Source organism: Mizuhopecten yessoensis, unplaced genomic scaffold, assembly GCF_002113885.1.
Source record: "Mizuhopecten yessoensis strain PY_sf001 unplaced genomic scaffold, ASM211388v2 scaffold2741, whole genome shotgun sequence".
In the NCBI taxonomy this organism is placed as follows: domain Eukaryota; kingdom Metazoa; phylum Mollusca; class Bivalvia; order Pectinida; family Pectinidae; genus Mizuhopecten; species Mizuhopecten yessoensis.
The window spans coordinates 120,075-132,965 of NW_018404696.1; the positions used below are offsets into that span (position 1 = coordinate 120,075).

The window sequence follows — 12,891 nt, forward strand, 5'->3', positions numbered from 1 at the left end:
AGTTAGGTGTCATTACAAATAGGAATATCTATCAATTTGATAGTGTTAAGCTACCATTAAAAACAGGTATATTCTTAAATTTTATAGTACTTGGCTATCATTAAAACAGGAATAATCTTAAATTTAATGGTAGTTAACTGTCATGAAGCACATAGAAAATCCTTAACATTTACAGTAATAAGCTTTAATCAAACACGGGTATATCCTTCAATTTTATAGTAATAAATTATCGTGAAATACAGGAATATCATTTGAGTTTACTGTAGTAATCTTTAATAAAGAAAAACATGAATAGTTGAGTCTGGTTTTGATGGCCAGTTAGAAGCAGTCGAGTCTTGACATCCTGTCGATAGTTCCTTCAGTGTGCTTGCCTCATGACCTCCACTGGTACACCTTTGACAACACACTCAGCATTCATGAGGACAAACACACCACAGAAACTGCTATCAGTCTGCTGCAAGGCGTAGCTGAATTCCACCGTCCAAATTTCTCTGAAATTTCTGTTTTTCTGTCCCGGTCAGCCATGAACTGAGTCCACAATCTGGTCAAACGATGACCAACCTGCCCATGCATGGAATCCAGGACGGTCACTGTTCTCTTTCTGATGTCAACCACCATCAGCACCCAGTGGTTCCCATGAACACAGATGGGCATCAGTACATGTCTTTTCATAGAGAATTGAACCTGGAAATAACAAATGTCAAACATTTTAGCACACCTGGTAAAACAGCCGTTAAGCTTATGTTAAATTTTGTTCTTGTGCTTCTGATTTTAAAATTATTTTAATTGGTATGAAGCATTAATACAGACAGCAAAAACTATTTTTCTATTTTATTGTATCAAGAAGTCAGCAGTTTTCCATTTAATTGTATGAAGAAGGCAGCACCCTTTCTGGAATACACACAATCATGAACACTTGATGAAAATGTCTCCAGACAACTACTAGAGCACCAATCAGATTTTAGAGGACTGAGCTAATTGTGACACATACCAACATAGTTTTATTTTTGTACATCCTCAATATATCCTTGATGTTATAAAGGATTGCCGCTGTGGAGGTAAAAGCACCAATAATCCCAGAAGAGATTCGTTTAAGTTGATACCTTCTGAAACATCCAGTGATCCAGTCTGCCTTGATCCCACTGAACTGCGGTGTAGGTGGGAAGGACAAACACATGGTTCATAGACACATAACTGTTCTGATTCATCTTCAAAACTGCCACGAAGGAGTTGATAATCTGTGGATGCAAGTACTAATTACTTTTATGCTCAGACTTACGTTCAAAGTTACCTTTATGAACTTTTAATTTGATGTAATTCTCATTTAAGTTAAAAAAAAATATGTCTACGACGTGGTGCTGTTGAACTATTTGTTTGTATTGGTTTTGCCTCTATTCTGATCCATTTTGTATAATCATATTTAAACAAGTGGAAAGAAGGACGGACATAAAGACTCATGATTCCTTTGACTTAATATACAAATAAAATTCACGTGTGTCATAATAATTCACAGACCATTATGAAAAGTCTTTTTCTACACAACCAATAAAATGTGCTATGTGACGTTGCGATGACAAGTACGATATGTACACTGTCACCTTCATCAGACAATTGACCAGTGAAGCGTATGCACACAAAGCTGTAAAATGTGTACGAGTTGTCCACAAAATCTGTGTTGATTTCGGCTACGCTGTAAGCGTATGCACAATAGTTGTTATATATGTACAGAAATGACTCGATCCAGCTACGCTTTGTTTAATACTTGGTCATAGATGTGCGAGAGTCTCGATTTAGAACTGGACCACTGCGGCGTATCCAGATGGCTTCCTTTATTTGCCGCTGGAACAGATTGCTCACTCTGTCCAAAACTTTGGAGTTATCCCAGTCAATCATGTGACTTTTATGTGTGGCATGGTCTTAGATTGCCGATTTATCTATCTGGGACTCCAACTGCTATATGTGACGTGTTACGGTATATGTACTGTGTTTCGGTATATGTGACGTGTTACGGTATATGTGACGTGTTGCGGTATATGTACTGTGTTTCGGTATATGTACTGTGTTACGGTATATGTAATGTGTTACGGTATATGTAATGTGTTACGGTATATGTGACGTGTTACGGTATATGTACTGTGTTTCGGTATATGTAATGTGTTTCGGTATATGTGACGTGTTACGGTATATGTACTGTGTTTCGGTATATGTGACGTGTTACGGTATATGTGACGTGTTACGGTATATGTACTGTGTTTCGGTATATGTGACGTGTTTCGGTATATGTGACGTGTTACGGTATATGTACTGTGTTTCGGTATATGTGACGTGTTTCGGTATATGTGACGTGTTACGGTATATGTACTGTGTTTCGGTATATGTGACGTGTTTCGGTATATGTGACGTGTTACGGTATATGTAATGTGTTTTTGCGCTGTCGTTTTACCAGGTTCTATCTTAACTCGTCCTCATTGTTCTCGTCTATTTTTCAAGATAGTGAAATCGACTAAATACATTCGACAAAGACAAAGTTTGCTTCAACACAAAAATCCGCCTAGTAAACAGAAGAATTAAAACTAATTTAGGAGAAATTGATAAATCTACAGGTCTGCTAATGAACCCTTAACTCAGTCACATATTTCACTCCTGACCAAGACTGATGAATCGTCTGTAAAAATGTGAGGAGAGTATCGTATGCAAGTGAGGCCACGCTTTCTCGCCAATTTGAAATCCTTACATGAGTGAACATTATTTTGGGGGTAAAAAACATTATATCTTGTTTTGCCTTGAACTTATTTTTTCTTTAGATAATTCAACATTTAAAAAAACTATATTAGACGACAGGAAGTGTTCTATTATTAATACACACAAAAAGCACGGATAATAAATCTGACGATAATGCATGAACCACCGTGGGAAATGTCTTGTTAGTGCACTCGAGTTGTCTCTCTTCTCACATCGATAACAGCCGCAGCGCCGAAACCGATATCGGCTGTTCTCGGCAAGTTGGATCCGTTGACAGATGTTTCTTCGTATTCTTTTTTAATACGGGTTTCAGTTGCTAGAATTCCCGTTTTCATTTTTGAATTGAGTACAGGTAAATAAAACCTGTATTATTTGTCGCAATAATAGCTCTCAACAGCTAATGTTCCTTGTTTACCTGTATGCGACGTTAAATAAAGTTTCTTGTATCTTGTAGTAAAACAATCCAGGTTCAATAGCCTACTAATGAGGTAGGATTTGGTCTCTGTTACATCCCAGGTAAACTCGTTTTATCATACTAACAATGACAATTTTGATGTCATTATCTCTCAGTTAAACCATAATAAGTTACAAATTATTTTTTCTTCGTATACTGATGTTTTATGTCGAAGTAAAACATTTTAATTCCTATCGTGAAACGATCTAATTAGACATTGTTAGACGTGACAGTCAGTATTTGTTACTTACCTACATTTACAGACCTCCCTCTGCTGGATCGTCACATCTTCTGGTCGTGAAACGATCTAATTAGACATTGTTAAACATGGCAGTCAGTATTTGTTACTTACCTACACTTACAGACCTCCCTCTGCTGTATCGTCACATCTTCTGGTCGTGAAACGATCTAATTAGACATTGTTAGACGTGACAGTCAGTATTTGTTACCTACATTTACATACCTCCCTCTGCAGTTTCGTCACATCTCCTGGTCGTGAAACGATCTAATTAGACATCGTTAGACGTGACGTGCAAATAATATAATTAACCTTGTGTTATTTTTGTGTCAAAAAGTGTAAATATCAGCATTATTTTTCACTGGAACGTAAATCATTATTGCGAAAGTAGTTGGTGACTGCTCGCTGTTTTGATTAAATTTTATAAACTATCGATTATATTTTTTAAAACAATTAATATCAATAAACAGCTGAGTAATTTCCATGTTAAGTAGGCGCGAGTTGCCAATCCCCTCTATATACTGTCCCTGGTTTAACTAATATATGACAATAATTATAAGAGAATTCACACAAATCTGAAAATACAAGCTTAACTAACATATCAAAATAAAAATATGATAATTCACACAAATTTGAAAAAAAATACAAGTTTAACTAAAACAATGACAAATTCAGAATACAAAATTCACATTCACTGAGAAAAGAAAAAGAAGTTGATGGTTTTTACATTACCCATTTAAGGTGGCTCCACACTTTCGTAATTAACGAGCGAAATTCGTTGAAACTTTCATATAATGGTTATGCAACTATGTAGAGTTGATTTTATGAAAATCTAAACACTCCGATGGTTAGGGGACTTTTTTGGAAAAAATACCAAAAAATTGAATTTTCGTCAATTTTAATATTTTCCGGGTTTTTTTTGGGTGTGACATTGTTCGGAACAATAACAACAATAATAAAATGAAAAGAAGCATTTCTAATTAACCCTACAAATATTTTATTTATCGCAAAATATGTAACACATGTTACACAAAGTGTTTTTTATTGAATTTGAACGGATAAAAGTGATTATCTACAAGCTAAAAGCCAACAGGACACAAAGATCTATACATATAGAATGGGAAATTGAACAAAATATACACAATGGCTTTATAATTAATTTATTTTACATTTTACAATCACTTCGATCCGGGTAAGAGTTATCTTCCTTGAAAAAAATCGGAACTTTTTGCAGAGGGGTGACATTTACACAATGACAGTTGTCCCTGTTTACATATAACAAAAATGATGGAAATAAATCAAAAATATGATATCAAAATTATCAATTTATTGTTCTTTAATGGAACCAAATTACCCTCAGTCATGTACACTTTGGACATCATTCCACAGTCCGCTAACTCACGGTATGTTTATAATTACATGTCAGGTACATATGTGACCAGAGGCTATCGCATGGTATGCCGTTCTCACGTGCACTCACACATGCATTTTATAGGTATCTTGATATTTTACAAAACATTATTTTCACAGAGTAAGTAGACTACATTTGTAAACACGATTTAATCGACAGAGCGAAACTTCCTCAACAGCGAAAATCGTAACGACCTCGAGCTTATGAACTCGTGTTGCACATGTGAGGTCGGTACGTCCGCATTCCATGCGTTTCCTATATGACCTTCTTGAGGTCGTTTGGTCTCATGTCACTATCTTCCCGTGAGTCTGTTTATGTCTATGAATTTGAAAGCTTTATTCCTGAAATACGTGTGATTATACATTTCCCGGTAAAATCTCGATATCGGGTGTTGACATATCATCGGCACGCACGTGTACTATTGTTTACCAGGGGCCTGTTCGTGTATGCGGAGCAACCGGTTTGACCGTTTATAAATGTAACAATTTCGGGTATAAATCCTGGCGGACCTGCAAATGTATATGCAGGCCTTGCAAGGCTTTCTCACGGCTCGCCTGAAAGCAGCATCAGATTACTAGGTCCGACCTTATTTAATGAACGAACAACAGTGGTCCGATCGGTTTGACCGTTTAAACGAAAACGGTCAAGGTGTAACTATAATTTGCACAACGACATTAATTGAATGCCCGATACGCAATACGGAAATGACGACACGGTGTACATGCACATTTCGATCAAGATAATTGAGTCCGAGCTGTACTTTTTCCGGAAGTACGTCACGAAAATGGACGCTGATGACGATGTGTGGAGCCACCTTAACAGCTTGGGATTGGAACTCTAATCATCCATTTGTCTGATTCTGAAAACTGTTCTAAATATTAATAATTATGTTGCAATTATTATTTTGCAATTATTAGCAGTTATTGATTATCTGATAAGTTATCAGAAGTTTATTTACCTGTACACCATTTCTGCAATAGCCTATAACTCACTATCATCACAACTGGCCACCTATGTAAACTTACTACATACTTCCCAACTCTCACAATGGAAAACTGTGGGCAATAAATCACTTGCTACCACAATCCACTGCACACATAATCCCCTTTCATGGCCAATCATGATTACATGACCATGAAAGGGGGCCCGGTGTACCCAGTGGACTGTGGTCACAAATTGTAAGAAAGGGGAGATAATCAATAAGTAAGTAACCAGCGTTATTGATTTCCTTATCACGTAAACTTAATTGGCACATTTAAAATAAGAAAAGGAAAGAGAGTTAAAAATTGTAATTTCATGATTGAAAAACAAACAAACAAAATTACTGAGTTGGCAGCGTTATTGATTTCCTTATCACGTGAGAGGATAAGCATTTCCTGGAAAAGTTTATAATCTTTAGGAGCTATTTCTTTATACAATTCAAATATACCATTCATTGAAAGAACTGGAATTCCTTAGAGATTGATACACCTTTACATTGTATGTATGAAAATGTTTTCAATATCCTGTACGTTAGCCACATCTTGAAAATTAAACTGAAAATGTAGTCAGAAATTCAACATTGTTTCCCGTATAGTTGAACAGACACTCCTTACCTTCCCCAGAGACGTATTATACGTCTCTGCCTTCCCCGACTTTTTCAGTTGACTCGAGGTTAATAAAATAATCTAAAAAAAAATTACCGTCCCCGACACTGGAGTTGGATATAGTAATGCAAAAACACTTGTATCCATTATGAAGGATACACTCAAACTGGGCTATTGAGAATGAAGACAATCTTACCTGGTTGTGATTAGCACTCACTCAGACAGGTACATGTAAATTATCTGCAGTGTAGGGTAGGTAAAAAGATTGTCCAGGTGAACATGTTTTTACTCAATTTTTCTGTTTTGTTCGAGTTGGGAAGCATGCAGTAAGCCATATATTGCATGATTTCTCTTCACTCGGGACTTATTACACCCTCGCTTCGCTCGGGTGTTACAAATCCCTTGTTACTCGAAAACCATTCAATAACCTTTACATAGTTTTTTAAGCAGAGTTGGTGTTCAGGGAACCACCGTTAGAGGACCAGTGGTAATTGATTTATGCTCGAGTGAACACGCTTTGCCGGACACCTGTGGACTTGGCCTCAGGTCTCCCTCCCCCGCTAATTACAGCCCCCCCCNACACACCACCGTGCAACTGACAATGGTGGTCATTACTGAACTGGGGGCAGACTTATTATTTAATCAGTGTCAAATTCTTTTGTGAAAAACCCTCTCAGTACAAATAACAAGTATAGTCGAAGGTGATACGGCCAGGGTGTCTACCTGAAGCTGATACGGAGCCGTATCTGGGGAGAACCCTGAAGGTCGATGCGAAGGAGAAACATGTAATAATGGTTTTATGCAAATGGGTAAGTTTTCTTCATATTTGTTGCGTAATACAATATATTGATATGCCTGCACGTGTTTCGAGTAAGTCTCCTACTTTTACTGGCCACACGAATTGACATTGAAGTGTAAAACGATGCTCTTCCATATCTACATCTCCCATTCTTTTCTGTTCGAGATCATTGTCCCGTTTGCTGTTCTCTCTTTCCCAGAGATAAAACAAAACACGATACTTGCTCGAAATACAGATCGATGAAAAACGTTGACGAAGAAAACGTTTTTAAAAGATTGATATGATATTGATACAGATATCATGTGAATGTTGAAATTTTGATAACATTGCATGTAACTGGTATCACGGAGATAACATTGTATATGTAACTGGTATCACAGAGATAACATTGTAATGTAACTGGTATCACAGATATAGCATTGTATATGTAACTGGTATCACAGAGATAACATTGTATTTAACTGGTATCACAGAGATAACATTGTATATGTAACTGGTATCACAGATATAACATTGTATATAACTGATATCACAGATATAACATTGTAATATAACTGGTATCACAGAGATAACATTGTATGTAACTGGTATCACAGATATAACATTGTATATGTAACTGGTATCACAGAGATAAGATTTATGTAACTGGTATCACAGATACAACATTGTATATAACTGGTATCACAGAGATAACATTGTATATAACTGATATCACAGAGATAACATTGTACATATAACTGGTATCACAGAGATAACATTGTATATGTAACTGGTATCACAGCGATAACATTGTATGTAACTGGTATCAGAGAGATAACATTATATATGTAACTGGGATCACAGAGATAACATTGTATCTAACGGGTATCACAGAGATTACTGGTATCACAGAGATAACATTGTATATGTAACTGGTATCACAGATATAACATTGTATATATGTAACTGGTATCACAGAGATAACATTGTATGTAACTGGTATCACAGATATAACATTGTATATAACTGGTATCACAGAGATAACATTGTATATGAAAATAGTATCATAGAGATAACATTGCATATGTAACTGGTATCACAAAGATAACATTGTATATAACTGGTATCACAGAGATAACATTGTATATATAACTGGTATCACAGAGATAACATGGTATATGAAAATAGTATCATAGAGATAACATTGTATATGTAACGGGTATCACAGATATAACATTGTAATGTAACTGGAATCACAGAGATAACATTGTATATAACTGGTATCACAGAGATAAGATTGAAATATGTAACTGGTATCGCAGATATAACATTGTAATGTAACTGGAATCACAGAGATAACATTGTATATGTATCTGGTATCACAGAGATAACATTGTATATGTAACTGGTATCACAGAGATAACATTGTATATAACTGGCATCACAGAGATAACATTGTATATGTAAATAGTATCACGGAGATAACATTGTAATTAACTGGTATCACAGATATAATATTGTATATGTAACTGGTATCACAGAGATAACATTGTATATGTAAATATTATCACAGAGATCACATTGTATATGTAACTGGTATCACAGAGATAAGATTGTATATAATTGGTATCACAGAGATAACATTGTATATAACCGGTATCACAGAGATAAGATTGTATATAACTGGTATCACAGAGATAACATTGTATTTAACTGGTATCACAGAGATAACATTGTATGTAAATGGTATCACAGAGATAACATTGTATATATAACTGGTATCACAGAGATAACATTGTATTTAACTGGTATCACAGAGATAACATTGTATGTAACTGGTATAACAGAGATAACATTGTCTATATAACTGGTATCACAGAGATAAGATTGTATATAATTGGTATCACAGAGATAACATTGTATATAACTGGTATCACAGAGATAACATTGTATATATAACTGGTATCACAGAGATAAGATTGTATATAATTGGTATCACAGAGATAACATTGTATATAACTGGTATCACAGAGATAACATTGTATGTATCTGGTATCACAGAGATAACATTGTATATGTAAATATTATCACAGAGATAACATTGTATATGTAACTGGTATCACAGAGATAACATTGTAATATAACTGGTTTCACAGAGATAACATTGTATCTAACGGGTATCACAGAGATAACATTGTATCTAACGGGTATCACAGAGATAACATTGTATATAACTGGTATCACAGAGATAACATTGTATATAACCGATATCACAGAGATAACATTGTATCTAACGGGTATCACAGAGATTTGTCGGTGTTACACATGTTACACATAACACTCTTTTCTCCTTTGGGTTTGGTTTTACGATTGGTATTTTGTTACCAGGATACTGTGAACAAAGGACTTATTCCAATGTAAGTCGGAAGTATGCAGTATATACTGTATGGTCTGTCTCCTTAGAGTATCTCAGGTTGTGTGTCGGATAAGCGTCGATATAAAACATAAGTTGAATGGTCAAGCTAGTGCTGCGATTGGCCAGTTGACCAAATAACAACTCTGACCAATCGAGTTAGTAACGAACATGCAACTCACAAAACGATTACGCCAACACACCAACATAAGCAATGACGTCACAAACATGTGTACTCCATAGCATCGGGTTACACACGCATTCGCAATGAGAACGAAAATAGTGATACGTCTTTCCCAACCAAAATGGTTTAACTGATATTTTGGAAGCATTAAATACCGGAGACAAACATAGGAGAAAAAAATCATACGATTGTGGAGAAATAAAACAAATTATCTTATCGAAAAAAACTAACAACCTACTACAAAAAGTTATATCTTAACTAAACAGCTTTGGAATCATTGACATGAAATACAATGTGGTAAATCTAGGACCAGTTATCCAGCAGAAATTGAAAACGGAAAAGTCATAATTAACATATTAAAGATAACTAAATAATTCAATACATTCTTTAGCAGGATAGCGTCAGGACTATCAGCTGATGGTACATTATGTAACATTAAGTCCAATTTCCAAACGAGATTATTCGTTTTTCTTCATTCCATTGAATACAGGAAAAAATCGTTTCTGATTTCATAAAATCGCTAAACGAAACCAATTTTGTTGGATTAGACGGAATCACTGCTAAATTAGTAAAGGTTCAAAATACGACGATAACAACGTAACTTACTCGCAATTCCCTTCACGTTTAGAAATATCTAGAATTACTCATATACACAAAAGGGCTCGAAAACAGACACGGATAACCATAGACCAAGTCTACCAATTAGGAAAGAAGAAAAAAATGTAGAGAAGCATACATCGATACACCTACCAAACTTCTATCAAACACAAGTTGATATTTTACTTTCAATCCAGATTTAGACAAAAATATTCTTGTCAAACAGCGAAACTGACGTTGATTGATGACTGGGTTTCCTGCTATTGATTCGGGACATAGTGGTTCTCATATATCGGTTGTCGGAAAGCTTTCATTATGGAAGATTGTAACACGCTTCTACAGAAATCGGAAAAATATCGCTTTTCATTCAATACATTACTGTGTATTTTGTTTCATCTATTCAAGTTGTCCCACTTTTATTTCTCATATAACATCAATGATTTGTAAACATCTTACCCTAACAGACAGCAGAGCTGAACTTCTGCTGATGATGCAACAATATCCTGTCATTCAAAGTCGCATCCGAGGCGATTTGTCATGGTCAGCCCAAATCCACTATATAATTTAAAAAATAAATTCACTGCTTAGTCTTTTACGCGGAAGTTTAATCTGAGATCAGATACACAGATTATTTGATGTAAGACAGACATACAACCACTGGTCGATTATTTCTACAAAATCTGGGTATTACTATATCTGAGCATCTCAATACTTAAACTACAAAAACGAATAGCTCGCGTTTTCTTTGATTATCCCAATGGTATGACATAGGATAAAATGTTCAATAAACTCAAAATCATGCGAATTAATTCTAGGATACATTTACAGAAAGCGTTTCTGGTGTCTGTAACATTAAACATACTGACACCTGACTATTAAACTAATCAAACAAAGTATACTCCGACATCACAATTACGACTCGAGAGCATCTAATAACAGGGAGTTTACCGGGAATTTAGAATTACATAAGCGTACGTTTCACTACTCTGGAGCATGACATCCATGTAGATGTTAGATCAGCTAAATCACTCAAAAACTCGAAGCGGAACCACGGACTAAGATTAGACGAGATCTAAGTCCGTGGCGGAACTACATCAATCAAAACACGAACCCGTGAAGTATTGATGTCTTCGGAGATAACTTTTACGTATATCCGGTACATTTTAAGTCTAAGTAGTATCACGGAATTAGATTATCTAAGTCCGTGGTAGTACAGAGAAAGTTAGTACTAGTTTAAAGCAGGATGATGCCTACAAATGACATTTGAATATTAAATGTGAGAGGACCTTTTGGGAGATCCATATGTAGTTGTAATCTTAAATTGCAATCCTCTTTAATTGAAATAATGCTTTCTCGTCTAACAAAAACAACTATTCTACAATATCGCACATAATTAGATTAGAATGTCTCTCTAGCTCACTCGGTCTAGCGTCAGACTAGTAGTCCACAGGTCACGAGTTCGATCCCTATAGCTGTTTTCGTGTATTGGCAAAATTCGGGCGTTACAGACAAATGATATTCTATCCGCAGTATGTGTGGTATACTGACAATGCAAATCAAGTTAGTTTATTAAAAATGAAAAAATAAAATTAAACAGAGACGTGTATATTTTTTATATCTCGATCTGTGTGTATGTGTGTAAGTGAGGGTGTGTGTTCATGTATGTGAGTTTGTATAGGTGTGCGAATCTGAGGGTGGGAGGAATGAGTGTGTGTAAGTTTGAGGGCGTGTGTGAGCGTGTGTGCGTGTGTGAGCGTGTGTACGTGTTTGTCGATGAGAGGAAATATGACTTTTTTAATGATTAGTAGGCACATTATATCATCTTTCTGAATATTACGTGATTATATTTTTTTTTTTTTTTTTTTTTTATCGAATAACCGTTGTTCAACGTACCTTTCGTAGACTAGTTGGTGTTTTTTAAACATATGAGAAAAATATATACGTCTCAGCTTACATGTTAACCCTCCCCCACCCCAAACAATCAAATTAAGCTTATTTCATGAACCAATGAACAAACTGTTATATTATGATTTACTTAAAAACAAAGTAAAATTAACACACTTTTAAATTTAGGCCCATATGTTAGTTTGTTCACCAACAGCACTGCACGTCGGTAGAAAAGGCGCGTGGATTATCCTACTTTCATGATTCGCGCACTGAGTGATAGGCACCAGGTGGCGCTTTGAACAGACAAGCAAACGTCGCGGGATCGACCAGGAATACGACCGACATAATTTGACCTGATATCATTTCATGACAGGTATGTGCATCATTGTCAAGTCAAAATTAGACAACTATTGTTTTAACATTAACCAACAATAGGTGGCAATGTAAAGTGGCAGTAGTTAGTTTAAATCAGAAAAAGACATGAATTATGCGCGTGAATGTTTCCCGATAATATAATGATATTGACGACATCCTCTTGTTTGTATTCTCACCGGTTCACTGGTCCTACTTTCGTTTTGGCGACCCCGATTTTAAGATAATA

At 35.6% G+C, this 12,891-nt stretch overlaps 2 protein-coding genes across 4 annotated transcripts in view; one reads left to right on the forward strand and one right to left on the reverse strand.

The window, feature by feature from the left end:
* The window catches only part of LOC110446499 (sentrin-specific protease 2-like), a 33,621-nt gene continuing 20,730 nt past the window's right edge, over positions 1-12,891 (reverse strand). Inside the window, exons 2-3 of one of the 2 annotated variants that reach the window (XR_002462475.1) lie at positions 992-1,238; positions 1-684 (exon numbers count right to left, since the gene is read on the reverse strand). Coding sequence is in view for 1 of the 2 variants with exons in the window: in XM_021491671.1 (XP_021347346.1) it covers positions 415-684; positions 1,104-1,238 (405 nt within the window). In the remaining variant the exon portion in view is untranslated. The remainder of the gene's footprint in view (positions 685-991; positions 1,239-12,891) is intronic. The other variant, XM_021491671.1, reaches the window with a different exon arrangement.
* LOC110446497 (nesprin-1-like) overlaps positions 12,583-12,891 on the forward strand; it is a 323,100-nt gene continuing 322,791 nt past the window's right edge. For both annotated transcript variants that reach the window (XM_021491669.1, XM_021491670.1), the window contains exon 1: positions 12,583-12,663. The gene's annotated coding sequence lies outside the window, so the exon portion shown is untranslated. The remainder of the gene's footprint in view (positions 12,664-12,891) is intronic.